Source organism: Nyctereutes procyonoides, unplaced genomic scaffold (assembly GCF_905146905.1).
Source record: "Nyctereutes procyonoides isolate TBG_1078 unplaced genomic scaffold, NYPRO_anot_genome, whole genome shotgun sequence".
Taxonomy (NCBI): domain Eukaryota; kingdom Metazoa; phylum Chordata; class Mammalia; order Carnivora; family Canidae; genus Nyctereutes; species Nyctereutes procyonoides.
In genome coordinates this window covers 22,832,493-22,858,851 of record NW_026575020.1, presented here as the reverse complement: position 1 = coordinate 22,858,851, position 26,359 = coordinate 22,832,493, and the positions used below count along the sequence as shown (strand labels likewise).

General features: G+C 37.3%; 1 protein-coding gene across 6 annotated transcripts in view; it reads left to right on the top strand.

Annotated features, from left to right (window-relative positions):
- Positions 1-26,359, top strand: part of ATAD5 (ATPase family AAA domain containing 5) — a 49,663-nt gene that overhangs the window by 13,399 nt on the left and 9,905 nt on the right. For 4 of the 6 annotated variants that reach the window (XM_055327978.1, XM_055327970.1, XM_055327994.1 and 1 more), the window contains 12 exons: positions 6,255-6,484; positions 8,346-8,503; positions 9,105-9,264; positions 9,692-10,006; positions 12,729-12,825; positions 14,951-15,030; positions 15,185-15,327; positions 15,428-15,578; positions 20,035-20,208; positions 20,486-20,619; positions 22,113-22,206; positions 23,988-24,052. In XM_055327978.1, the coding sequence (XP_055183953.1) occupies positions 6,255-6,484; positions 8,346-8,503; positions 9,105-9,264; positions 9,692-10,006; positions 12,729-12,825; positions 14,951-15,030; positions 15,185-15,327; positions 15,428-15,578; positions 20,035-20,208; positions 20,486-20,619; positions 22,113-22,206; positions 23,988-24,052 (1,801 nt within the window). The remainder of the gene's footprint in view (positions 1-6,254; positions 6,485-8,345; positions 8,504-9,104; positions 9,265-9,691; positions 10,007-12,728; positions 12,826-14,950; positions 15,031-15,184; positions 15,328-15,427; positions 15,579-20,034; positions 20,209-20,485; positions 20,620-22,112; positions 22,207-23,987; positions 24,053-26,359) is intronic. The other 2 variants (XM_055327987.1, XM_055328010.1) reach the window with 2 other exon arrangements.

Sequence of the window (26,359 nt, the reverse complement as noted above, 5' to 3'; positions counted from 1 at the left end):
ATAAATATTTAAATACCTGGTACGGGGGTGCCTGGCTGGCTCAGTGGAAAGAGTGTGAAACTCTTGATGTCGAGGTCATGAGTTTGAGCCCCACACTAGGGATAGAGATTATATTTAAAAATAAATAAAATAAAATCTTTAAATACATCCTATGTATGAAGCACTGTATTTGGTACAGGAATATTATGGAGAACAAAACAAGACACATTCTCTGTCCTCATGAGGTTTATACTCTGGAAGAAAGATAATCTATGATTAAACATCAGTTAGACCAACAAATGAAAATTGCAGTTGTGCTAAGAAGGAGAGGTATCAAGTTCTTTTACGTTTCTATTAAGTGGATTTGGTCTGGTCAAGCAAGGAAGGCTTTGCTAAAGAAATGTCACCTGAACTGAAGTATTAGCAGGAGTTCATCAGGAGGAACAGTGTTTTAGCCAGAGGGAACAGTCTGCAGAGTCCCTGTAGCTGGAGAGAGCATGGAAAATAGTAAAGGTTGAAAGAATGCCAGTGTGGATTGAGCACAGAGAGCAGAAGTGAGAGGAATGTGGGATTAAGCTGGAGAGGTGGGTGCCAGTCCATGTAGCACCTTTAGACCATGTGAAAGAATTGTGTCATTATACCAAGGGCAATAAGAATTAGGTAATAGGAAGCATCCATACTTAAACACAAGTATGAACATAACCATTTTGAATTTTGGAAAGTTTATTCTGACTACTGGATCAATTTGCTAGATTAAAATCCATAATGATTAATTATATCTGGGGGTTAGGGGTAGGAGAAAGGAAGGTGTAAAGATGATACTTAAGTTCTAGTATCCCGATGCAAGCGGATGGCATGATGAAAGAAGACCAGGTTTGGGACATCATGGTTCAGGTTATTTTTTCCTCTTTCACTTTTATTGAGGCATAATTACATATTATTAAATGCACAAATCTTTTTTTGTATTTAAGTACAATTGACATACAATATCCTGTTTGAGATGTACATGATAGTGATTCAATATTTTTATACATTACAAAAAGATCCCCATAAGTCTAGTAACCCTTTGTCATTGTATAGAAAGTTACTACCGTTGATTGATTATGCTCCCTCTGCTGTACATTTCATCCCACAACTCAACTATTTTATGACTAGAAGTTTGTACCTGTTAATCCTCTTCCTCTATTTTATCTGCCTCCACCCCTTCCCTATTCTGGTAGCCAACACTTTGTTTCCTGTGTCATGAGTCCATTTCTGTTTTGTTTGTTTTGTTAAATGCATAATCCTTAAACATAACAGTTTTGATAAGTACATTAAATCAAGATTTAACATATTTCTTTTACTCCTGAAAGGTTATTCTTTTTCTATTATTGTCCCTACCACAACAAAAAGTTACCACTATTCTGATTTCATCACAGTTGATTAGTTTGATTTCTGTTACCATGGATTTGTTTTGCCAGTATCTAATTGCTTTTGCTCAGTACACACGCTTTTTAAAAATCAGCTTTATTCAGGTATAATGTACAATCATATGTACACAATGTCAAGTAAATAGTTTGAGGGTTTTTTTTTTTTTGAAATTTTTATTTATTTATTTATTCATGAGAGACACAGAGAGAGAGGGGGAGGGCAGAGACACAGGCAGAGGGAGAAGCAGGCTCCATGTAGGTAGCCTGACGTAGGACTCGATCCAAGGTCTCCAAGATCACACCCTGGGCTGAAGGCAGTGTTAAACAGCTGAGCCACCCGGGCTGTTCATAGTTTGAGTTTTAACAAATGTACACATCTGTGTAATCATCATAACAATAGAGAACATTTTCTTCACACTCAAAAAAGTTCCTTTGTGCCTCTTTGCAGTTAATCCCTGCCCCGAGGTCCCAATCCCATGCAATTTCTGGTCTGTTTTCTGTTGATATAGATTGGTTTGCCTTTTCTAGAATTTCATAGAAATAAAATCATACAGGGTACACTTTTGTCTCTGGCTTCTTTCAGTCAATGTAATGTATCAGTAGCCTATTCTTTTTTATTGCTGAATACTATTCCTTATATGAATATACCACAGTTTGTTTATCCATTCTTTTATTGATGGCCATTTGGGTTGTTTCCAATATTTGGAGATTATTAATTAGGCTGCTGTGAACATTCCATACACATGTGTAGACAGTGTTCTCATTTCTCTTGAGTAAATACCTAGAAATGGAATTGTTCTGTCACTGGGTAGGTATATGTTTAACAGTATACAAATCTGCCAAACTTTTCCCAAGTGGTGGTTCTATTTTCCACTCCCACTAGCAATATAGGAGAGTTCCAGTTGCTAACACTTGGCATTATCAGACTTTTTAAATTTTAGCCATTTTAATAGGTTTCTAGTGATATATTACTATTTTTTATTCTTTTACGTATTATTTTTAATCAATTATTTTTTTAATTTTTAAAAATTATTTATTCATGAGAGACACAGAGAGAAAGGCAGAGACATAGGCAGAGGAGAAGCAGGCTTCCCCCAGGGAGTGTGATGTGGGACTTGATCCCAAGACCCCACAATCACGCCCTGAGCCAAAGGCAGACGCTCAACCACTGAGCCACCCAGGCATCCCAATTAGTTACATTTTAAACCTTGTTGAGGTATAATTTACATATAGTCACCTGTATTTAAAGTGTATAACTTACTTGGTGACCTTTGTCAGTTGTGTGAAAGCACCATCACTGCCATACAGATACTGGTTTATTTCCATTGTCCTCTAGAAGACTCCTTATGCCCTTCTGCAGTTCTTCTAGTCCCAGCTCAGACAAGTGCCAATCTCTTTTTCTATATGTTAATTTGCATTTTCTAGAAATCTTTATTAATGAAATCATAATACTTTTTTTTGCCTGGCCTCTTTAAGTGTCCTGATTTTGAGATTTATTCATGTTATCAAACACAGTTGACTCCTGAACAACATGGCTTGAATTATGTAGGCCCGCTTACATGGATGTTTTACATTACGGTGCTGTAAAAATCTATTTTCCTTATGATTTTCTTAATATTTTTGTCTCTAGCTTTATTGTAAAGAATATAGCATATAATACATACAACACAGACTATATGTTAATCACCTGTTAGTGTTAGTCACTAAGGCTTCCAGTCCACAATAAGCTTTTATTAGTAGGTAAGATTTTGGGGAGTCAAACATTACACATGCATTTTTGACTACACATGGGGTCAGCATTCATAACTCCCATATTGTTCAAGAATCAATCAGTAGTTCATTATTATAATATTTTTGCTGAATAGTATTCCATTGTTTGGATACACCACTTTTTGTCTGTCTCCTCACCTGTTGGTGGACCTTTGGGTTTCCAGTTTTAAGCTATTGTGAATAAAGATGTCAAAAACATTTGTGTAGAAGTCTGCTGGGATTTTGCTGATGATTGTATTAAATTGTGAGAGAATTGATTTAACAGTATTAAGTCTTGATCTAAAAACATGGCATATATTTCTATTTGAGTTTTTAATTTCTTTCATCAGTGTTCTGTGGTTCAGTGTAGAGATTTTATACATGTTGTGTTAAATTTATATCTAGTTATTTCATGTATTTATTATTATTGTAAATGGTACTGTTTTCCAATTGCTGATTTCTAGTATATAGAAATAAAATTGATTTTTTTTTTAATCTGTAGATCCCACAGTTACCATTTCACCTAATGCTATTATCTTAGATGCATTTGCTTTAGTCAGTAGAATTGTTTGAAGGAAGAAATTTGCTGGTTTTGGACTACTTAAATTTCTTAAAATTATTATGTTCCTTAATTGGTGCATTATGAAAGAATTTTATTTATTTTTTATTTATTTATTTATTTATTTATTTATTTATTTATTTATTTATTTATTTATTTATTTATTTATTTATTTATTTATGATAGTCATACAGAGAGAGAGAGAGAGGCAGAGACATAGGCAGAGGGAGAAGCAGGCTCCATGCACCGGGAGCCTGACGTGGGATTCGATCCCGGGTCTCCAGGATGCGCCCTGGGCCAAAGGCAGGTGCCAAACCGCTGCGCCACCCAGGGATCCCCTGAAAGAATTTTAAAAATAATTGATGTTGAAATAACTTTAAGAAAAGCTACTAGAATACTATAAAGAACTCCATATCCCTTTACCAGGATTTTCCATTTCTGCGACTGTTTTTATTGAAGGGTGCAGACCATATGTGTTGTAGGATGACTCTCAACTCACCACTCAAAGATCGCCTCTGTTAACATTTTGGTGGATGTCCTTCAAATCATTTTTCTCTATGTATTTATTTTTATGGAATTTCTTAAAACTGATAGTCCCTCATTATGAGACTCAAGTTCTACATTTCTGTCAGAATTACCACAGAAAACAGTGCTCTGCTCTTCTCCCTGCATCACATAAGGAGGTGTAGGTGACCTTACCTCACCACTGGTGATGCTGAGCTTGACCCGCTGGGCATGTTGACGTCTGCTAGATTTCTCCACCTTAAATTCACCCTTTCCTTGGAAACTGATTCATATTTGGGGAAAGATATTCTAAAATAATGTCAGTATCTTGTTCTTCAGCAGACCTCCAGTTATTAGCCTTAACATTGATGGTTTCCACTTGGATTAATTAACCACACTGTGATCATTGTCAGATGGTGTTGAGCTGTTGCTCATTGTCCTTGGTCTATCTTTTTCTATTTGTTGGCTGCTATGAGAAAGTGCTTTTACATCTCTCATTTACATATTTATTCATGGTTTCCTATTTTTTCATGGAGTTTTAATCCATCAATTTTTATTTTGATATTTAGATTATTTCTAATTAGCTAGTAGGAAGTTTTCAGCATGGTTTCTGTGTCCCTTTGACACATCCCTGTCGTTTATTTGGCATTCCTTACTTTGTGGAACAGGAAGATGTTCCAGGTTCATCTTTGATGTGCCCTGCCCCAGCTCTGTATATAGCCTTTATTCCACAGAGCCTTGGTTCTTTTTATTGTAGGATGGTATTTAGAAGCCAACATCTAAGTGCTTATTTTACTCATTGCTCCTGAGGGATCAGAGCTTCTGGGCTTCTTAGCAGATAAAGCTAGGAAGGGATCCCTGGGTGGCGCAGCGGTTTAGCGCCTGCCTTTGGCCCAGGGCGCGATCCTGGAGACCCAGGATCGAATCCCACGTCGGGCTCCCGGTGCATGGAGCCTGCTTCTCCCTCTGCCTGTGTCTCTGCCTCTCTCTCTCTCTGTGTGACTATCATAAATAAAATAAAAATTAAAAAAAAAAAACCTAGGAAATATGCACACACACAAATATATGCATACACATATACACACACATCCAAACTATTTATAATTGCATATAATACATATTGTATCACATATATATAACATGTATATTTTACAGCACTACCTTGTACCCTTCTCCTGAAAGTTTACCTTCTGCTATAGGTAGGTACTCTTTTTTTTTTTTAATATTTTAAGTACTTTACACCCAACATGGGGCTCAAGCTTACAACCCTGAGATCAAGAGTTGCATGCTCTACCGACTGAGCCAGCCAGGTACCCTTGGCACATACTCATTTAGCTACCACTTCACCCATCTTTTCCTCCATCCCTCCAACTAACACTAAAAAAAGGTATACCTCCACTTTTCTAAGATTAATTCCTCCACACTCTCTTTGGATCTCATCTTTCCCTCATTTCTCTCAAATAGTAAAGGAAAAGAGAAATGGAAGTTCTTGTTGCCTCTTTTTAATTACTGATCCAAATTTCTGTAGAGAATATGACAGTTCTCATTCTGTATGTAACAAGCTAGGAAGGGCAGATAAGCTGTGATACCAGTCTCCCCACTCCACTATTCCAGCATCCCATCCTCCTCTACCCCCTCATTTCCCTCCCAGGGAAGTCAAGACTCTTACATTTAGCAAGATGGAGATAACCCAGGTAAAACCCAGGTGTCAGTAATAAAGGCCCTAATGTTCTCGCTTACTATTTGGGAAACATTACCTTAGAAATTCCTATATTAACTTTTTGAAATATAACACATTGTTTTCAGATTATAATATAAAGGCTTGCTTCTTAAAAAAGAAGACAGAAGACACAGGGAAGAAACTCACCATTTAAAGATAGCTTCTATTAACATTTTGGTGGATGTCCTTCAAATCATTTTTCTCTATGTATTTTACGTAATTTCTTAAAACTGATATACTTTTTATGATAAGCAAAAATGAATTTGACCAGCTAACATCTCAAATAGTTGATTTTTATCAAATTAAAAAGTGTTCTATGGTTTATTTTTTTAAGTGTTTATAACCTTAGGTTTCCTTTTTCACATCGTTTTCTTAAAAGTCAAGATACATGTGAAAAATCTCAGGATTGTGATGTGCAGTTTAAAGCAAAACGTGACTTTCTAATGAGTGGTTTGCCAGAATTGCTGAAACGACAGATTGCAAAGAAAGCTGCTGCATTAGATGTGTACAATGCAGTGAGTACCAGTTTCCAGAGAGTTGTCCACGTACAACAAAAAGATGATGGTGAGTTTGTTATAATGAAATATTTTTAAATGATAGAAGGAATGTGAAACTGTAAGGTGACTTAAAATGAGGCAAAGGTTTAAAGATAATTCTTAAAGGGATTTTTAGTGGGAACTTGAAGAATGTGTTTCATTCTCTCTTCCTCAATCTTGGACTCACTTTACTGAGGATGGGGAGCTTGGGGCAGGAGAACCAGCAGCATCCTCAGCCCTCAACCCTCACCCCAAGTGCTAATAGAGAGTAGGCACGTGGGTGGGTCCTTCAGTGCTTTTGTTCTGAGAGGCACTGTGTTCTAAAAAAGGCAGTGCTCTTCACACGTAGCCTGTGTATAACAGGTCATCTTTAAGACTTTCTCAGAGGAGCTCCAGCTCTGTCCTTTCCAATGGGCTACTGAATGTTCAAGTGAAATCTGGTTGCCTCCTTTCCAGAACAGCTTTTTTCGCTCTCATCCCATATAAATATCTGCTAGAATAGGTAACAAACAAGTAAGTAGCAGCGTTGCGTGCTCCATCTCACCCTTTCCTCACACACACTATGCACATGGGTGAGTTGTTTGCACAAGCCACTTGCACAATTGTCTTAGCTTGATCAGAACTGGATTCTATTTGGATTCAAATGCTATAGTAACCACAGTCTTATTTTACTTATATAGTTTTTAATTACCAAAAGTGTACAAAGCTTTATATCATCCTCGTCATTGTTCCTGCCTGTAGGTTTTTTTGTCAGTACATAAGCAATTGTATTCTTCTCAGCTGGCTTTGTGGTTTGGTTTAATGCACTCCCTCTACTCAATGAAATATCTACATTCCTTTTCTTTCTTTTTTCCTTTTGTGTTTCTGACCTTAATAGTTTTTGAGTTTTGTTCAGCCTCCCATTTAGATTTGATTTTATTATTTTATTTTATTGAATTTTTTGAGAGGGAAAGAAGAGCACGAGCAGGGAGAGACAGAGAGGGACAGCACACTCCCCTGCTGACCAGGGAGCCCAACACAAGGCTGTATCCCAGGACCCTGAGATCATGACCTGAGCCTAAGTCAGATGCTCAACTGACAGCCAGCTGGGTGCCCCTCAGCCTTCCATTTATACAGGGAAATTCCCAACCAGACTTCTTTCCCTTTCTTCCCTGGCTCTGCCATTCGCCATTCAGTTGATGAAACTTGTCTTGTTACTTTCACCAGTTAATTTTCTACAGCATTTGTATTACTATATTCAACTATAGAAATTAGTTACACTCTTCTTCCCTGATACTGATAAACACATTTTCACCAGAGCGCTGCTGTCAAACTTAGCATATATATTTGTAGATGAGATGAGGGAAGCCCAGAGAGAATCTCTCTCTTAGAACCTTAAGAGTTATTACATATTGATTTACTAGTATCTGGCATATGTGTGCATAAGTAGTTTAATCTCCATAACCACTCTAGGAGGTTTTGATTATTACAGTTGTCACCTCTGCTTTACAGATGAAAAAGCTAAGGTTTAGGATCTTGCTCATGCTCACCTAGCTAGCAAGTGGCACAGTTTGGAGTTGAACCCAGGTCTGACTTCAGAGTTTAAACTTTAGAGCAGGATGCTAACTGCCCCTGAAATCTTTACCCTGAGTAGCAAGGTTGATTAAAAAAGAAAACAAAGTTTGCTATTACTTGGTTATTTTAAACAATTGGAACAGAAGACTCACTAATTTTTTATTGATTTTATTTGTTGGAAGTGTTCCCTGTGTAGTCATTTGAGTTTTGGTATCTTTGTGTTAACTGTGTAGTTGTCAGGTCTTTGCATGTTTGCATATTTGGCATTGAATGTATATTAGGAAAGTAATATACAAGGAAAGTAATTAAGATACTTATTTTCTGTTTTTCTTTAGGATGCCACTTGTGGCATTTGAAACCACCTACGTGCCCTCTCTTAACCAAACTTAAAGAACTGAATACTAGAGTAATAGATCTTTCAAAATGTGTTCTTGCTCTTGGTGAATTTTCAACATTGAATTCAAACTCCAAAATTACTAATTCTACGGTTGTGGTAAGTATAGAGAGCTCATCCTTTGTAGGGTGTTTCCTTCACATCTCTCAGAGGGGAAAAAAAAAAATTGGATATCTACTATTGTCATCTAAAGTTCATTTTTTTTCCCCTAGAGTCCAATTTAAAAAAATAAATCCCAGTTGAGGTAGACATCTCTTTTAAATATTCCTACAGCTTTGGAAACATTTTAAGAATTAATGGTAGCCAATTTCAAAAGAATATTAGGTTATATAGCACATTTAGGTATTGTATATGTCAGCATTCTAATCTGATAAATGTATAACTTACAGTTAGTTGAAAGAGGAAACAATAAAAATATGAATGAAATCCTTCAAAAGCTATGCAAATGCAGCTTTGCTGTCAGTGTTGTATTTAGTCACTAAAACTACTCCTACATTAATACTGACTTATTAGAAAGTGGTTGGTGACTAATATTAATAGACCATGTAGGGGTCACCTGGCTGGCTCAGTCAGTGGAGCAGACAACTCTTGGTCTCAGGGTTGTGAGTTTGAGCCCCCTATTGGGCATAGAGATTACTTAAAAAAAAAAATCTTAAAATAGATAATGTAGGTCTGTTGAGCATTTTATTCTTTATTGCAGTTTGTGGACAGAAGGAAAGATATGACTGAAGAAATAAGAAATCTTTTGCTAGAGGAAATTAGGTGGTCAAATCCTGAGTTTTCTTTGAGGACATATTTTTCTTTGCTTCTAAAAAAACGAAGTGAGCACCAAGTACTTTCTGAATGTCATCGTAAACAAGGTTAGTGACAGTTATCATTTACGTTAACATTTTGCTTTTGAAAACATTAAGACTTGGTCATTGACTCTTGGAAGTCCAGAGAGAATATTGCTGATGATCAGCTGTTCAACTGGAGTAAAGCATCTTGGTCAGTGCAGTGTTGGCCCCTACCATGCAAACCTAAAGACAGATTTTATTAGGTTAAAACATTAATAGTTCATTTAAGGAAAGCCTTAGGTGAGATCATTTGAATTTACATACTTTGTATAAAAGGCAGTCTATAGAACAAGATGTCCTGATTGCATTCATTGTGCCACATTTGATCCTTACCTCTATCTTGGAGTAATAAAATTATTGGATATTTTGAAGTGATATATAGATGACTGGATATTAAAATTGGTTTTTGGTTGAATAGTAAGCACATGCACTTCTGTAATTTCTGAAATAGAAAGTCCACAACTAGAGCCTGATGTCAATCAAAAGGAAACCAAAAGGAAACGAGTGGAAATAGACATTCATAAGTCAAAAAGAAAGAAACCAAATGAGTCTTCACCAAGTCCAAAAAAGATAAATGAGAAACCAGAAGAATTTGACAAGAGAAACAACTCCAATAGGATAAAGCAAGGCCTTTCTAAAACATCCAGGAAGAAACAAACTACTTTGAGTATAACGTGTAAAGTAGAAACAGAAGCAGTTGAAGATCCTGATGTTCTGATAATAGATGATGGCAAAGAGTCTCCCTCAGAAAGATCTCCTATTCCTGGTAAATCAGACCTTCTTTCTCTGCTCCTATAACACTTTTGTTTATTTAACCCTTCATTTTCTCTTTTTAATACATGTTCATTGCAACATTCAAGCTATATATGTATATAAAACAAAAAGTGGAAGCCTTATTAATTACACACTGACACAGTGACACATTTAATAGATTGGTGTTTGGTCTTTGATTTTTCTGTGCTTTTGTAAATATGTGTTTTTTTTAAAAACCTGGAATTGTACTATACAATTTTTATGTATTTATCATTATTATTTTTTAATGCTATACAATTTATATCTATTTCACGTGTCTCTGACATGTTCCCATTTGGGTTATCTAGCTTTTTCAAAGTATTTTTTTTTAAATTAATTAAGTCATCCAGTTATATAGCTTTAAAAGGTGTTTTGATATTTATACAGCAAATTTCCTATCATTTTTTAAAACTATGTTTATGTAGCTGCACTGCTGAAAGACCTACAGATTCTCCTACCCCCACAAATCCCCTTAGGTTTTGATTTTGCATTAGTGTATAGATTAATTTGGAATGAATTGGCATCTTTACAACATTCCGTCTTCTTTTTTTTTTCTTTTTTTATTTTTTTTCTTTATTTATTTATGATAGTCACACACAGAGAGAGAGAGAGAGAGAGAGAGAGAGAGAGAGGCAGAGACACAGGCAGAGGGAGAAGCAGGCTCCATGCAGGGAGCCTGATGCGGGACTCGATCCCGGGTCTCCAGGATTGCGCCCTGGGCCAAAGGCAGGCGCCAAACCACTGCGCCACCCAGGGATCCCCAACATTCCGTCTTCTTAAATGGGAGTAGCACATCTCCATTTACCCAAGTTGACTTAGGTCGTTTTAATTTTTTTTTCCAGGAGTCAAAGGAAATTGCACTAAAATTATATTGCCTTTGCTCTTTTTTTTTTTAAAGATTTTATTTATTTATTCATAGAGATGCAGAAAGAGAGAGAGGCAGAGACACAGGCAGAGGGAGAAGCAGGCTCCCTACAGAGAGCCTGACATGGGACTTGATCCAGGGTCTCCAGGATCATGCCCTGGGCTGCAGGTGGCGCTAAACCGCTGCACCACCGGGGCTGCCCTGCCTTTGCTCTTTAGATTATTTCTTACAGTATACATTATTTTTCATGTTTCATTTTTTTAGTGATTATTAAAGTTTTAAATATGTGCTAATATTTATCTTTTTAATATTAAAATTTTTTTTAAAGATTTTATTTATTTATTCATGAGAGACTCAGAGAGAGAGGCAGAAACACAGGCAGAGGGAGGAGGCGGCTCCATGCAGGAAGCCCGACGTGGGATTCGATCCCGGGTCTCCAGGATCACACCCTGGGCCGAAGGCAGGCGCTAAACCGCTGAGCCACCCAGGGATCCCCTAAAAAAATTTTTTTAAGGAATCTCTACCCTCAACATGGGGCTTGAACTCATGATCCCAAGATCAAGAGTCACATGCTCTACCCACAGAGCCAGCCATGCTCTACGCTTCTAAATGTGTACTTTTTTTTTCTTTTTTAAGATTTACTTATTTATTAATGAGAGACACAGAGAGAGAGGGAGAGCATGGCAGAGACACAGGCAGAGGGAGAAGCAGACTCCATGCAGGGAGCCCGACATGGGACTCATTCCAGGGTCTCCAGGATCATACCCTGGGCTGAAGGCGGTGCTAAACCGCTTAGCCACCGGGCTGCCCTACTTTTTTTTTTTTTTTTTAAAGATTTTATTTATTTATTCATAAGTGACACAGAGAGAGAGGGGTAGAGATACAGGCAAAGGGAGAAGCAGGCTCCTTGCAGGGAGCCTGACGTGGGACTTGATCCCAGGTCTCCAGGATCACGCCCTGGGCTGAAGGCAGTGCTAAACCACTGAGCCACCCGGGCTGCCCTAAATGTGTACTTTACTGTCATGAGACTTTATGGTGGTTAGCTTTTTATTATTATTTTTTTTAATGATATATTTATTTGAAAGTGTGCACGGAAGGGGAGGATGGAGGTTCGGCAGAGGGCAAAGGGAGAGGAGCTGACTCTGCCAGGTGCAGAGCCAGACATCTTACAATCCTGAGATCATGACCTGAGCCAAAATCAAAGAGTTGGCTGCTTAACTAACTGGAGCCACCTAGGTGTCCCTCCCCCCCCCCCTTTTTAAGTAGGCTCCGTGTCCATCACGTAACCCATTGTGGGGCCCAATGTGGGGCTTGAACTCACAACCCTGAAATCAAGACCTGTCCTGAGATCAAGACTTGGACACTTACCTGACTGAGTCACCCACTTGGCCCAGTGGTGGTTAGCTTCTAAGGGGGAAGTGTTTTGATAACGAAGAATTTCAAATATGGAGTACCTGGGTGGCTCAGGCACTTAAGTGTCTGACTTCCCCTCAGGTCATGCTCTCAGGGTTCTGGGATCAAGCCCTGCGTTGGGCTCCATAGTCAGTGGCAAGTCTGCTTATCTCTCTGTCCCTCCACCTACTCATGTTCTCTTTCCCTCTTCCTCTCCTTCTCCCTCAAATAAAAATATTAAAAATTCAAAAAAAAAAAAACAACTTTTTTTTTTTTAATTTTAAGAAAAGAACTTTAATGTAAAGTTGCCCCTTTTGGCATTTTGTAGATATAAATACTTGTATAAATACGTATTATTTACATGAAACAATACTGTAAATGTCTAAGAATATATACTTATGTCAAGGAGCAATATTTTAATGCATATTTTTTGCTTTAGATTCTGGAACTGAAGACATGCTTTGGACAGAAAAGTACCAACCTCAGAACTCCAATGAACTCATAGGCAATGAACTGGCTATAAAAAAGTTACATAGGTTGGTAAAACTTGTAAAAGAATTGAGAAACTGTTTATGAATCTAGTTTTACTACTTTATTTTATTTATACTAAAATCTAGAAATTATAAAGTAATACATTACATGATAAAATCTTTAAAAAAAAGAAAATTGGGGATCCCTGGGTGGCGCAGCAGTGTGGCGCCTGCCTTTGGCCCAGGGTGCGATCCTGGAGACCTGGGATCGAATCCCACGTCGGGCTCCCGGTGCATGGAGCCTGCTTCTCCCTCTGCCTGTGTCTCTGCCTCTCTCTCTCTCTCTCTCTCTCTCTCTCTCTCTCTCTGTAACTATCATAAATTAAAAAAAAAAAATTAAAAAAAAGAAAATTAGGAAAAATGTGAAAAGTAAATATTCCTTTTTTCTTCCATTTCTACTCTCCAGAGGTCAACCATTAAAGATTTTTTGTAAAACCTTCCAGGAAAAAATTTTATGCATATATTGGCTCCTTTCTTCTTAACAAATAGGATCATATTACTATTAATTCAGGTCCATAATCTTTTTTTTTAAGATTTTATTTATTTATTCAGAGAGAGAGAGAGGCAGAGACACAGGCAGAGGGAGAGGCAGGCTCTATGCAGGGAGCCCGATGAGGGACCCGATCCTGGGACTCCAGGATCACGCCTTGGGCCAAAGGCAGGCGCTAAACCGCTGAGCCACCCAGGGATCCCTCAGGTCCATAATCTTTTGTTTATGATTCCCATATCCAAGAAGTTCTGAAAACCGAAAGTTACTAACTTTATCATATATCATGAGTTTTAGGAATCTCACTTAATAGGAGTTCATATATTTTTTATTTATTATTATTATTTTTTAAAAAAATCTTTCCAGGGAATTTTTTTTTTTAAATTTATGATAGTCACACAGAGAGAGAGAGAGAGAGAGAGAGAGAGAGAGGCAGAGGCAGAGACACAGGCAGAGGGAGAAGCAGGCTCCATGCACCGGGAGCCCGACGTGGGATTCGATCCTGGGTCTCCAGGATCGTGCCCTGGGCCAAAGGCAGGCGCCAAACCGCTGTGCCACCCAGGGATCCCCCAGGGATTTTTTTTTTTTAAAGATTTTATTTATTTATTCATGATAGACACACACACACACACACACACACACACACAGAGAGAGAGAGCCAGAAACACAGGCAGAGGGAGGAATAGGCTCCATGCAGGGAGTCTGGGGTGGGACTCGATCCTGGGACTCCGGGATCACACCCTGGCGGAAGGCAGGTGCTTAATCCACTGAGCCACCCAGGCTGCCCAGGAGTTCATATATTTTTTAAAATAGAAATATTAAGTAATTGTAGATGTAACGCTACAGACCCCATTAGAGGTATTTTTTTTTAATTTTTATTTATTTATGATAGTCATCACAGAGAGAGAGAGAGAGAGAGAGGTAGAGACACAGGCAGAGGGAGAAGCAGGCTCCACGCACCGGGAGGTATTGTAGTATATATGGTATATGTGCCAAATTACTTTTCTAATACCTGAAAATTTTTGAATTCTAAAACTCACTTGTCCAAAGGATTTCATATAAGAAATAGGGGCCTATAATAATAGTTAACACTTTGAGCTTAGTACTGTTCTAAATATTTTCATTGTTCTTAGCTCATTTAATCCTTAAAACTGTACCATGAGGGTAGATACTATTGTCCTTATCTCATAGATGAGGAATGGGCCTACGGGGTTGAATTATTTGTCCAGAGTCACACAGCTCGAAAGTGCTGGAGCTGAAACTCAGACTTGGGCAGTCTAGAACTTAATCTTTCTACTTATGCTTAATACCATGTATTAGGCATCTTTCATGTCATCACATGGTCTCCTCAGTTCTTTACAGTTGTTCTGTACTGGTTTCTTAGGTAACTCTACTGTATGTATCTTTTTTTCCTACTGAGATACTTAGGTTTTTCCCTTTGGAAGCTAGTATAAACAATGTTGCAGTGAATAACTTTGTACACAGAGTCTGTGTATTTTGGTAAAATTACTTCATTTAAAAATGTTCATGCAAAAAAAATAAAAATATTCATGCCCATGTAAAGATATTTTACTATATATAGTTGGTTCAAAGAGATCTCTATTCTGTGAATTATTTTTATTAACATACATTTTCTCATGGCAGCTGGTTGAAAGACTGGAAGAAAAGAGCTGAATTGGAAGAAAGACAAAATTTGAAGGGAAAAAAAGATGAGAAACAGGAAGGTATTTTGAGTCATTTGATTTTCTAGTTTTTATAAATTAAATTTCCAGCATTTATTGGCAAGAAGTTTGTAAGGTGTGATCATTGCATTTTGTGAGATAGAATTGCTGCCCAAGCAATTATCAATTCATAATTTGCATTTGAATAATTTTTCAGATCTGTCGGATAGCATAGATTTTAAAGGCAGTTCAGATGACGAAGAAGAGACTCGCCTTTGCAATACTGTTCTTATAACAGGGCCAACAGGAGTGGGGAAAACTGCTGCAGTGTATGCTTGTGCTCAGGAGCTTGGATTCAAGGTTAGTAGGAGCTACACTGGGAGAATGTTAATGTAGTAGTTACACTTGGATTAAAGGAAAACCAACCATTCTGCCTTGCTTTCGTATATTCTTCTTTTAGATATTTGAAGTCAATGCATCTTCTCAGCGCAGTGGTAGACAAATTCTATCTCAACTGAAGGAAGCTACTCAGTCCCATCAAGTGGACAAGCAAGGTGTAAACTCTCAAAAACCTTGTTTTTTTAATAGTTACAACCTAGGCAAGTCACCAAGTAAGTAAATTATTTTCCTTAGGTCATAACCTTTGAAAAAATAAAATCTGCAAAAAGAATTTTAGTAATCAGCATTTTGCCATTCGTTTTTTATATTTTCCTACACACACACACGCACATACCTTTAAAATTATTATTTTTTCCTGGACAATTTTTTTTTTTTTAAGATTTTATTTATTCATGAGAAACACACACAGAGAGAGGCAGAGACACAGGGAGAAGGAGAAGCAGGCTCCATGCAGGGAGCCTGACGTGGGATTCAATCCCGAGACTCCAGGATCACACCCTGGGCCTAAAGCAGGCACTAAATCACTGAGCCACCCAAGGATCCTTTGATAAGGACTTTAAAAGAAAAAAAATTTTTAAATATTTTATTTATTTATTCATGAGAGACACAGAGAGAGGCAGACACATAGGCAAAGGGGGAGAAGCAGGCTCCATGCAGGAGCCTAGAGCAGAACTTGATCCCAAAACTCCAGGGTCACATCCTGAGCCAAAGACAGATGCTCAACCACAGCTACCCAGGCGGCCCTTAATGAGGACTTTATTTATTTATTATTATTATTTTAAGATTTTATTTATTTATTCATGAGAGACAGAGAGACAGAGACACAGGTGGAGGGAAAAGCAGGCTCCATGCAGGGAGCCCCACGTGGGACTTGATCCCAGATCTCCAGGATCATACCCCTGGCTGACGGGGCGCTAAATTGCCGGGCAACCAGGGCTGCCCAATAAGGACTTTCTAAAAAGTAGTATAACCACAGTATCATAATTAGACCTTGAAATTAACTTTATACCTTAATTTGGTCTAATACATACTCTTATTTTAGCTTTCTGTTTCAAATGATTTGTGCAAACATGCTTTACATCTTTTTTTTTTTTAAGATTTTATTTATTCATGAAAGACCAGAAAGAGAGGAGAGACACAGGCAAGAGGGAGAAGCAGGCTCATCACAGGGAGCCTAATGGAGGGCTTGATCTCCAGACCTGGGATCATGCCCTGAGTGAAAGGCAGACGCTCAACTGCTGAGCCACACAGGTGTCCCTACATCTTACATTTGATTGATGTCTTTTAAATTTCTTTCAGTCTCCCTAATAATTACCTCATCCTGGTGCGCCTGAGTGGTTTGGTTGAGTTCTGCCTTTGGTTCAGGTCATGATTCTGGGGTCCTGGGATCGAGTGCACATCAGGCTCCCTGGTCAGCAGGGAGCCTGCTTCTTCCTCTCCCTCTGCTGCTCCCCCTCCTTGTGCTCTCTCCCTCTTAAGTAAATAAATAAAATCTGGGATCCCTGGGTGGCGCAGCGGTTTGGCACCTGCCTTTGGCCCAGAGCGTGATCCTGGAGACCCGGGATCGAATCCAGAAGCAGCATGGAGCCTGCTTCTCCCTCTGCCTATGTCTCTCTCTCTCTCTCTCTCTCTCTCTCTCTCTCTCTGTGACTATCATAAATAAAAATTAAAAAAAAATAAATAAAATCTTTAAAAATAATAATATTTACCTCATCCTTTTCATATCATTTACTTGTTGAAGAACATAAGTCATTTTTCATAAAATTACTCATGTTTTCAATTTGGCTGATTGTATCTTCATGGTATCAGTTAATATATTCCTCTTCCCTTTTTTCTTGTAAGCTGGCAGTTAGATCTGTGGGTTTGGTTAGATTCAGGTTCTGTTTCAGGGCCGGCATACATGCATAGGCAATGCTGTATACTTCCTATGACATCAGAGCCAAAGATACAATTGTGGTATTAACATGGATTGGTGAGTTCAGTTTTCAGGCTGATCCACCCACTATAAAGTTCCCCCATCACTCCGTTAACTAAAAGTATTTTGTAGTCATCAATAATATTTATCTTGCTTGATTATTTAATTAACTGATTAACTTGATTATTTAATTAAACTTGATTATTGATTATCTAACTTGATTATTAATTAAAATAATTAGTCCTTAATTTTTAATTAAGGATTTTTAAAATGAGTGATTTTATAATTCACTTAGCCTTTCTGAATTTATTAGTTATACATCTAAGAAGCACTTCTCTCATCCGTTTAGACACTGATACACAGTTTGTACAGGAAAGGCACAAGAAATGCTTCATTCTTCCCTTTTATTTATCAATTCTTAGCGTATTGGTATCCTAATAATCTCTGAAGTGTCCAATGACGTTTGGGGTAGTTTGTTTGTTTGTTTGTTTATTTTAGTATTATGATGAACTCATGGATTTGTATATATTTAATGTGTTTTAGTCCTTTGTATTCATTATTCTGGTTGCTTTTAAGATTTTCTCTTTGTCACTAGTTACAAGAGACTATGATTTGATGTGCATGGGTATTTTCTTCATGTAGTTGGGTTTTACTGAGCTTCTTGTATGAATGAGTTTATATTTTCATCAAATTTGGAAGACTTGAGGGGGACCCTCTGCAAATTTCTGAAACACTCTGTGTAACTCTCTTCTCTTCACTCTTTTGCCCCATGACTTTCTACCTTGACATCTCCAGACTCCTGTTGAGTCTCCTCAGTTCAGGAAACCTCTGGACTGGCTTCCCCTTCTTTACAATGTGGCCTAGATACTGTCTCACAAGGCAGGAAGCTAGGCAATTCCTGGGGTTCACTTTGTTTCCTGTCTCTCAGGTATATGACTGTCCTTTTTTGCATGATGTCCAAAGTCTTGAAAAGCATTGTTTCATCTATTACGTTTGGGGTTTTTTTGTGTTAATTCAGATACATGGGTAAATCCAATGTATGTCTTTGTCAGAAACAACCTTTTAGGAGCACCTGAGTGGCTCAGTGGTTGAGCGTGCCTTTGGCTCAGGTTGTGATCCCGGGGTCCTGGGATCAAGTCCCGCATTGGGTTCCAGAACCCTCAGGGAGTCTGCTTCTCCCTCTGCCTATGTCTCTGCCTCTCTGTGTCTCTCATGAATAAATAAATAAAATCTTAAAAAAAAAAAAAAGGCAGCAGAAACCTTTTTTCTTTTTGTGCTCATATAATCTGCTCTTTAGTGGTAATGCCACTTAATTGGCTTGTATCCTTTTGATGTTTCCCCAGTAATCTTGATATTTATTTTTTTCTCGCTTATTAAGATGTCTTAGACCTAGAAATAGTACTCTCTCCATGGAGCTGATTGCTTTTGTGGAAAATCCTTGAAAAAGAATATATCAATAAAATTTAACCAAGCACTTACTAAGTATCTGTAAGTAAAAATTGGCATGTATTTTCTAATACCAGTTTGGACTGATGCCAGTCCATGATCAAGCAATCCTTGTACTATGTCAAAATTAGAAAAATAAGGAAAAAATGGTAATTTTTTAGTAAATTGAAATCTATTCCATATAAAGGAATATTTTTTATTTTAAGATTATATGCCTGTTACCTTGTGTTGAAATGCCCTATTTTTATAACGTGATAGTGACATCTAGGATAATTTTTCAAACTCAAAATTTTCTTTTTTTTCTTTTTTTAAATTTAAATTGTAGGTAGTTAATATACAGTCAATATTGGTTTTTGGAATAAAATTCAGTGATTTATAACATGTAGCACCCAACACTTATCACAAAAATACCTTCCTTAATCCCCATTAGGCATCTAGTCATTCCCTACGCACATCACTCCATCAACTCTCAGTTTGTTCTTTATCCTTAAGAGTCTCTTATGGCTTGTTTCCCTCTCCTTTTTTTCTTTTTCCCCTTCCCATATAGTTCATCTGTTTTCTTAAATTCCACATATGAGTGAGATCATATGGAATTTGTCTTTGTTTTTTTCACTTAAGCATAATATACTCTAGCTCTATCCATGTCATTGCACGTAGTAAACTCAAAACTTTCAGTAAGTTTTCAAGCACCTATAATATGCAAAGGATATGAAAAGATCTGTGGAAGTGGGGTATATTAAAAAATAATTTGAATGTGTGAGGACTCAATCAGAGCACTTAGAGGGGAGAAAAGGACATGCTCCAGAATAAATGCTTGGCACCATAGGACTTCTGGAGGGTCGAGATCAGCCATTTATTTTTAAACTTTGTATCTATCCTCCACAGTATCACTAGAAAAACATATTGTTTTCTTTGCAATATCCATATACTACAGGGCTAAAGTGAAGTTGGATAACAATGTTCTGTAATGTGCTTAGAATGTACCATTATCACTTTTCCTCTAGCCTCTTCTGAACTCCAGCAGATGTAGAGAAAGTGAATGGAGGGATTATGAACATTCTTTGCCTCAAGGATATACATTTCTTTAGAAAAGAGTGTCTTTTCCAAATGACTGGTTTTACCGTCTCTGATGATAGAATAACTGTAATAATATAGTACTATTGGTACACAGTATTTGAATGTAAGAATGAAAGAAAATATATCAATTTTTAAGTGGTAAGAGTAGAAATATAGACTGTGGATAATTTAATCTTACCACCCGGTTAACTTTTAGAATACTTATCATTAGTTAAATTTGTTTTTGGCAGAAAAATTAAACTCCCCTAAGAAAGTTGTTACATCACCAAGGAAACTTCCTCCACCGTCATCACAAACTAGTGTACCTAAGCGAACACTTCCACCTAAAACTTTGGCAAATTATTTTAAAGTGTCTTCCAAGCCAAAAAATAATGAAGAAATAGTACTTCTGGAAAATAATAAAGGTAAGACATTAAATGGACATAATATATGTGACATTTTTTAATGCTAATGACCCTGATACATAAAAATATCATATTTCCTGAGTTCCTATTGCTATTTATTAAACCTCAGCTAGATTGACGGTCCTACATATAGGAGTTTTGATTTTTTGCTCATTTTTTCTTCACCCCTTGTTTCACTTTTGATAGGGGGGTTTCTGTTTGAGTTTATTCTGCAGAAACATCCAGTGTTCTATTAAAACTTGATTCTATCTAAAATACTAATATTTTATTTATGCAGGAATAAAAACTTCTTGTGAACAAAAACCAGTTATTCAGACTAAATCTACAAACACAATTAAGTCAAATGTCAAAGAATTTGGAGCTGAGGAACCCAGCAGGAAAAATGCAACATCTCTCATTCTTTTTGAGGAGGTAGGCTTATGGGCATATGTTCATGATATCTCATAGTAAGAACTTAACTGTAGAAGAGATGAATACCCACCATTTGCTTCAATATCAACGGAACCAGAGGGTATTATGCGGAGTGAAAGAAGTCATTCGGAGAAGGACAATCATCATATGGTTTCACTTATACGTGGAATATAAGAAATAGTGAAAGGGATTATAAGGGAAAGGAAGGGAACTGAGTGGGAAAAATTAGAGAGGGAGACAAATCGTGAGATAGTCCTAACTTTGAGAAACAAAGGGCTGTGAAAGGGGAGGTGTGGGGGGGGTTAGGGTAATTGGGTGATGGGCAATGAGGAGGGCAATTGATGGGATGACCACTGGTGTTATAGGTTGGGAAATTGAATTTAAATTTAAAAAATGTAAAAAAAATTTTTTTAAGTTATTCTAGAAGGTTACTGTATGTGTTTCTATAAAGTATTATAAAATCACCAAGAAAGTCAGGAATACTTGTATCTGTTTTGAATTTTTTTTTTTTTTTAAGATTTGTATATTTAAAGAGAGTACGCATGTGTGCATGAGTCGGGAGAGGGGCAGAGGGAGAGAGAAAATCTTAAGCAGACTTCATGCTGAGTGTGGTGCCTGACGTGGGCTCGATCTCGGGACCTTGAGATCATGACGAGCTAAATCAAGAGTCGGATACTTAACTAACTGAGCCACCCGGGCACCTCACTGTATCTCTTTGAATTTAAAGTGAATGAAACTGTCAACTGTAGAAGAATTTTTCAGAAAGATGATTAATGCAGTTCAGGATTATTCATTATTGTTCAGTGATTATAGAAATTATTCTGACTCATACTTGTCCAGTTACAGGTAACTAGATTGTTTTGGTTTAATATTTGATAACTTTTTACTTTTATTTTTTTTTAAATTTTTTATTTATTTATGATAGAGAGAGAGAGAGAGAGAGAGAGAGGCAGAGAGAGAGAGAGGCAGAGACATAGGCAGAGGGAGAAGCAGGCTCCATGCACTGGGAGCCCGACGTGGGATTCGATCCCAGGTCTCCAGAATCGCGCCCTGGGCCAAAGGCAGGCGCTAAACCGCTGCGCCACCCAGGGATCCCAGCTTTTTACTTTTAATAGTGTAAAACATTTTAGGCTTTCAGTGTGGACTGAATTCATACTGTTCATAAATTCATAAATTTTATTTCTTTTTTTTTTTTTTTTTTAATTTTTTTAAATTTATTTATTTATGATAGTCACAGAGAGAGAGAGACAGAGGCAGAGACATAGGCAGAGGGATAAGCAGGCTCCATGCACCGGGAGCCCGACATGGGATTCGATCCCGGGTTTCCAGGATCGCGCCCTGAGCCAAAGGCAGGCGCCAAACCGCTGCGCCACCCAGGGATCCCAATAAATTTTATTTCTAACAGACATATAGTATATCTAGTATGTATACGTAACCTATCCAGTAAATGTTTTGTTACTCAATACAATATTATTCTCACAAATGGCTCTTAGGTTGATGTCATTTTTGAAGAAGATGCTGGGTTTCTGAATGCAATCAAAACATTCATGGCAACAACTAAAAGACCTGTAATCCTTACTACTAGTGGTAGGTAACAATGATTTTACAACTAATTACTTTTGGTTAAAATATTTTGAGAAAGCGTCTCATTTTAGAAATGTTCCTTTATAGTAAATTAAGTCATTTTTTTCTAAAATCTGGAGGCTCCTGGATCATTTTTTAAATTAAGAATTATTCAAATTTGCTATCAATTCACAGCCTTGAGTAATTATAAAATTCATATATTACCCTGCAAATTGCAGTGGTTTGGAAACTGGATACTACTTTGAATCATTGTGTTGAGTATTAGATATTGCAACAGCCTAGAATGCAGGTAAAGAGATTTATGGACTAGCCGGTAAATGGATTTTGATAGGGGCGATAATAGATCCTTCTTTTTGCCTCTTCCTGATACTTATAATTAGATCACTAAATGTCACTTACTGGTCAGAATTGTTTATGAAGTCCAACTTTTCTGTAGTAGTATCTTAATATCGAATTTAATAATTCCTTATCCCCTGAGAACACTTCCATGTGATTATTGCATATTTTAGTTAAAGTAAGCCACCAGCCTAATGGAATTAGTTCACCTTCCTTTTTTATTTGTTTGTTTGTTTGTTTTTAAAGATTTTATTTATTTATTTATTCATGAGAGAGAGAGGCAGAGACACAGACAGAGGGAGAAGCAGGCCCTGTGCAGGGAGCCCAATGTGAAACTCGATCCCTGGACCGGGATCATGTCCTGAGCCAAAGGCAGATGCTCTACCACTGAGCCACCCAGGTGTCCCACACCTCCCTTTTTTAAAAAAAGATTTTATTTTTAAATAATCTCTATACCACCCAATATAGGACTTAAACCCACAGCCCTGAGATTGAGAGTCACATGCTCCACTGATTGAGCCAGCTAGGTGCCCCTGGAATTGGTCCAACTTCCTAATAATTTGCATTCAGTGTTCAATTTTAAAACACAGTTGTTTTGGTTTTTTCTTTTTTTTTTTCTTTTTTTTCTTTTTCTTTTCTTTTTTTTTTTTTAAGAAGCAGGTCTGAGAAGAGACTCACCTGTCTTTTTTTTTTTTTTTAATTTTTATTTTATTTATGATAGTCACAAAGAGAGAGAGAGAGAGAGAGGCAGAGACACAGGCAGAGAGAGAAGCAGGCTCCACGCACCGGGAGCCCGACGTGGGATTCGATCCCGGGTCTCCAGGATCGCGCCCTGGGCCAAAGGCAGGCGCTAAACCACTGCGCCACCCAGGGATCCCTGTTTTTTTCATTATAAACACTGAATTATAAGATTGTCTTCTAATTATTTTTCATTGCACATATTCAGCAGCATATCTCTGCTATGGATTTCTATAGGAAAATGTGTTTAGATTCCACTTACAAATTAATGGCTCATTTGACCGTTAGTGATTGTACTCTAAAAATAGTGATAAAAATCATATTACTCAAAGGTTACATGAGATTTTTTTTTTTAAGATTATTTATTTATTTATTCATGAGAGACACAGAGAGAGGGACAGAGACACAGGCAGAAGCAGGCTTCATGCAGGGAGCCTGATGTGGGACTCGATCCTAGGACTCCAGGATCACGCCCTGGGCTAAAGGCAGGTGCTACACCACTGAGCCACCCAGGTGTCCCGGTTACATGAGAATTTAATTAAAAGATCAAAAATTACTTTAGGTCAAGAAAAACTCAGTTCCTTAATGATTTTTAATTTACATGATATTTTCATTACCGATAAAATAGAGAATATATTCATAGAAAAAGTAACTGGAAAAATTAATTTAGTAGTCTTAATAGTTTTTAAAAATGTTTTCTTTTCCTATAGATCCAACATTTAGTTTAATGTTTGATGGCTGCTTTGAAGAAATTAATTTCAGTACTCCTTCGCTTGTAAGTTTTAATTTTGATCATATGTCACAATTCTATAAAAGGTGATTTATTATGATAGTGGCAGTGTATCTTCAGTATACTGTTGAGTAGGAATTAAGAGTGAACATCTCTGCCTTGTTTCTGAATTTGGGGCTAAAGTAGACATTCTTTTACCATTAAGTGTGATATCAGCTATATATTTTCATAAATGCACTTCATCAGTTACCTGTGTTTTTATTGTGAATGGTAGTTAAATTTTGTCACATACTTCCTATTTTTTGAGGCAATCATATGTTTGTCTTTTTAATTCTATTAATATGGTGAACGATGGTTATTTTTGAATGTCAGATCAGTCTTGTATATGATCATGATGTGTGTTACATCTTTTCTAAAGTTCTGGATTTGGGGATCCCTGGGTGGCACAGCGGTTTGGCGCCTGCCTTTGGCCCAGGGCGCGATCCTGGAGACCCGGGATCGAATCCCACGTCGGGCTCCCGGTGCATGGAGCCTGCTTCTCCCTCTGCCTATGTCTCTGCCTCTCTCTCTCTGTGTGACTATCATAAATTAAAAATAAATAAATAAATAAATAAATAAATAAATAAATAAATAAATAAATAAATAAATAAATAAATAAAGTTCTGGATTTGTTCATATATTATTATAGGCTTTCATGTCTACATTTATGAAGGATGATGGTGGATGGTTTCTAGGCCATTTGAAATTGATTAGGACATATATTTTTAGCTACTTTTTTTTTTTTTAAGATTTTATTTACTTATTCATGTGAGACATACGGAGGGGGGGCGGGGGGCAGAGACACAGGCAGAGGAACAAGCAGTCTCCATGCAGGGAGCCCGATGTGGGACTCGATCCTGGGTCTCTAGGATCAAGCCCTGGGCTAAAGGCAGCGCTAAACCACTGAGCCACCCGGGCTGCTCTAGTAGTTTCTTTAGAAATAGTATGCATTCTTAGTTTTCATAGTATGTGTGTGTGTGTGTGTGTGTGTGTGTATATATATATATATACACACATATATATACATATATATATTAGTATATATATTTTTAAGATTTTATTTATTCATTTGAGCATGAGTGGTGGTGAGGACAGAGAGGCAGAGGGAGAAGGAGCAGCAGACCCCTCACTGAGCAGGGAGCCCAATGCAGGGCTCAATCCCAGGATCCTGAGATCGTGACCTGAGCCAAAGGCAGATACCCAACTGGCTAAGCCACCCAGGCACCCTAGTTTTTCAGTGTATTTAGTGTTAGTATTATACTAATTTATGGAGAATCTAACAACCTTGCAAAGATAGAAGTCCGTTTACCATCCCTCTATCTTATATGTTTTCAAATGTTTTACATTTACTTATTATAAACTCCCAATATAATGCTCAGCTTTTTTGCTTTAGCCAGCTGTGTATATTTGAGAGAAATTAGGAGGAGAATAAAGCGTTGACTTTTATATTCTCCTATATACTTGTAATTTCTTTTTTTTATACTTGTAATTTCTAATATACTTCATTCCTTCCTGAAGATCTTTTTCTTTGATTTTCTCTTCAGCCTAAAGAATTTCATTAACAATTTTTATAGAGCTAGTCTGCAGGCAGTGGATTATATTAGGTTTCATTTACTTGAAAATGTCTATTTTTACTTCATTCTCAAAGAATATTTTCCCTTGGTATAGAAATCTGGGTTCTCAGTTTTTCCATCATTACTTTTTTTTTTTTTTTTTTTAAGTAGGCTCCACACCCAATACGGGCCTTGAACTCACCACCCAGAAATTAAGAGTCACATACTCTACCAACTGAGCCAGCCAGGTCCCCCTGCATCAGTACCTTAAAGATATCATAGCATTGTCTTTTGGTCACTGCTATTTCTTTCTTTTTTAAATTAATTAATTAATTAATTTTATTGGTCACTGCTATTTCGGATTATAAGTCACTTTTTCCTTTTTGCCTCCTATGTAATATGTCATTTTTTTCTGGATGCCTTCAAGATATTCCTTTTTTTTAATGTTTTTTTTAATGTATTTTTTTATTTATTTTTTATTATTTTTTTTAATTTATTTATTTATGATAGTCACAGAGAGAGAGAGAGAGAGAGGCAGAGACACAGGCAGAGGGAGAAGCAGGCTCCATGCACCGGGAGCCCGATATGGGATTCGATCCTGGGTCTCCAGGATCGCGCCCTGAGCCAAAGGCAGGTGCCAAACCGCTGCGCCACCCAGGGATCCCTAATGTATTTTTTTTATTGGAGTTTGATTTGCCAATATATAGTGTAACACCCAGTGCTCATCCCATCAGGTGCTCCCCTCAGTACCTGTCACCCA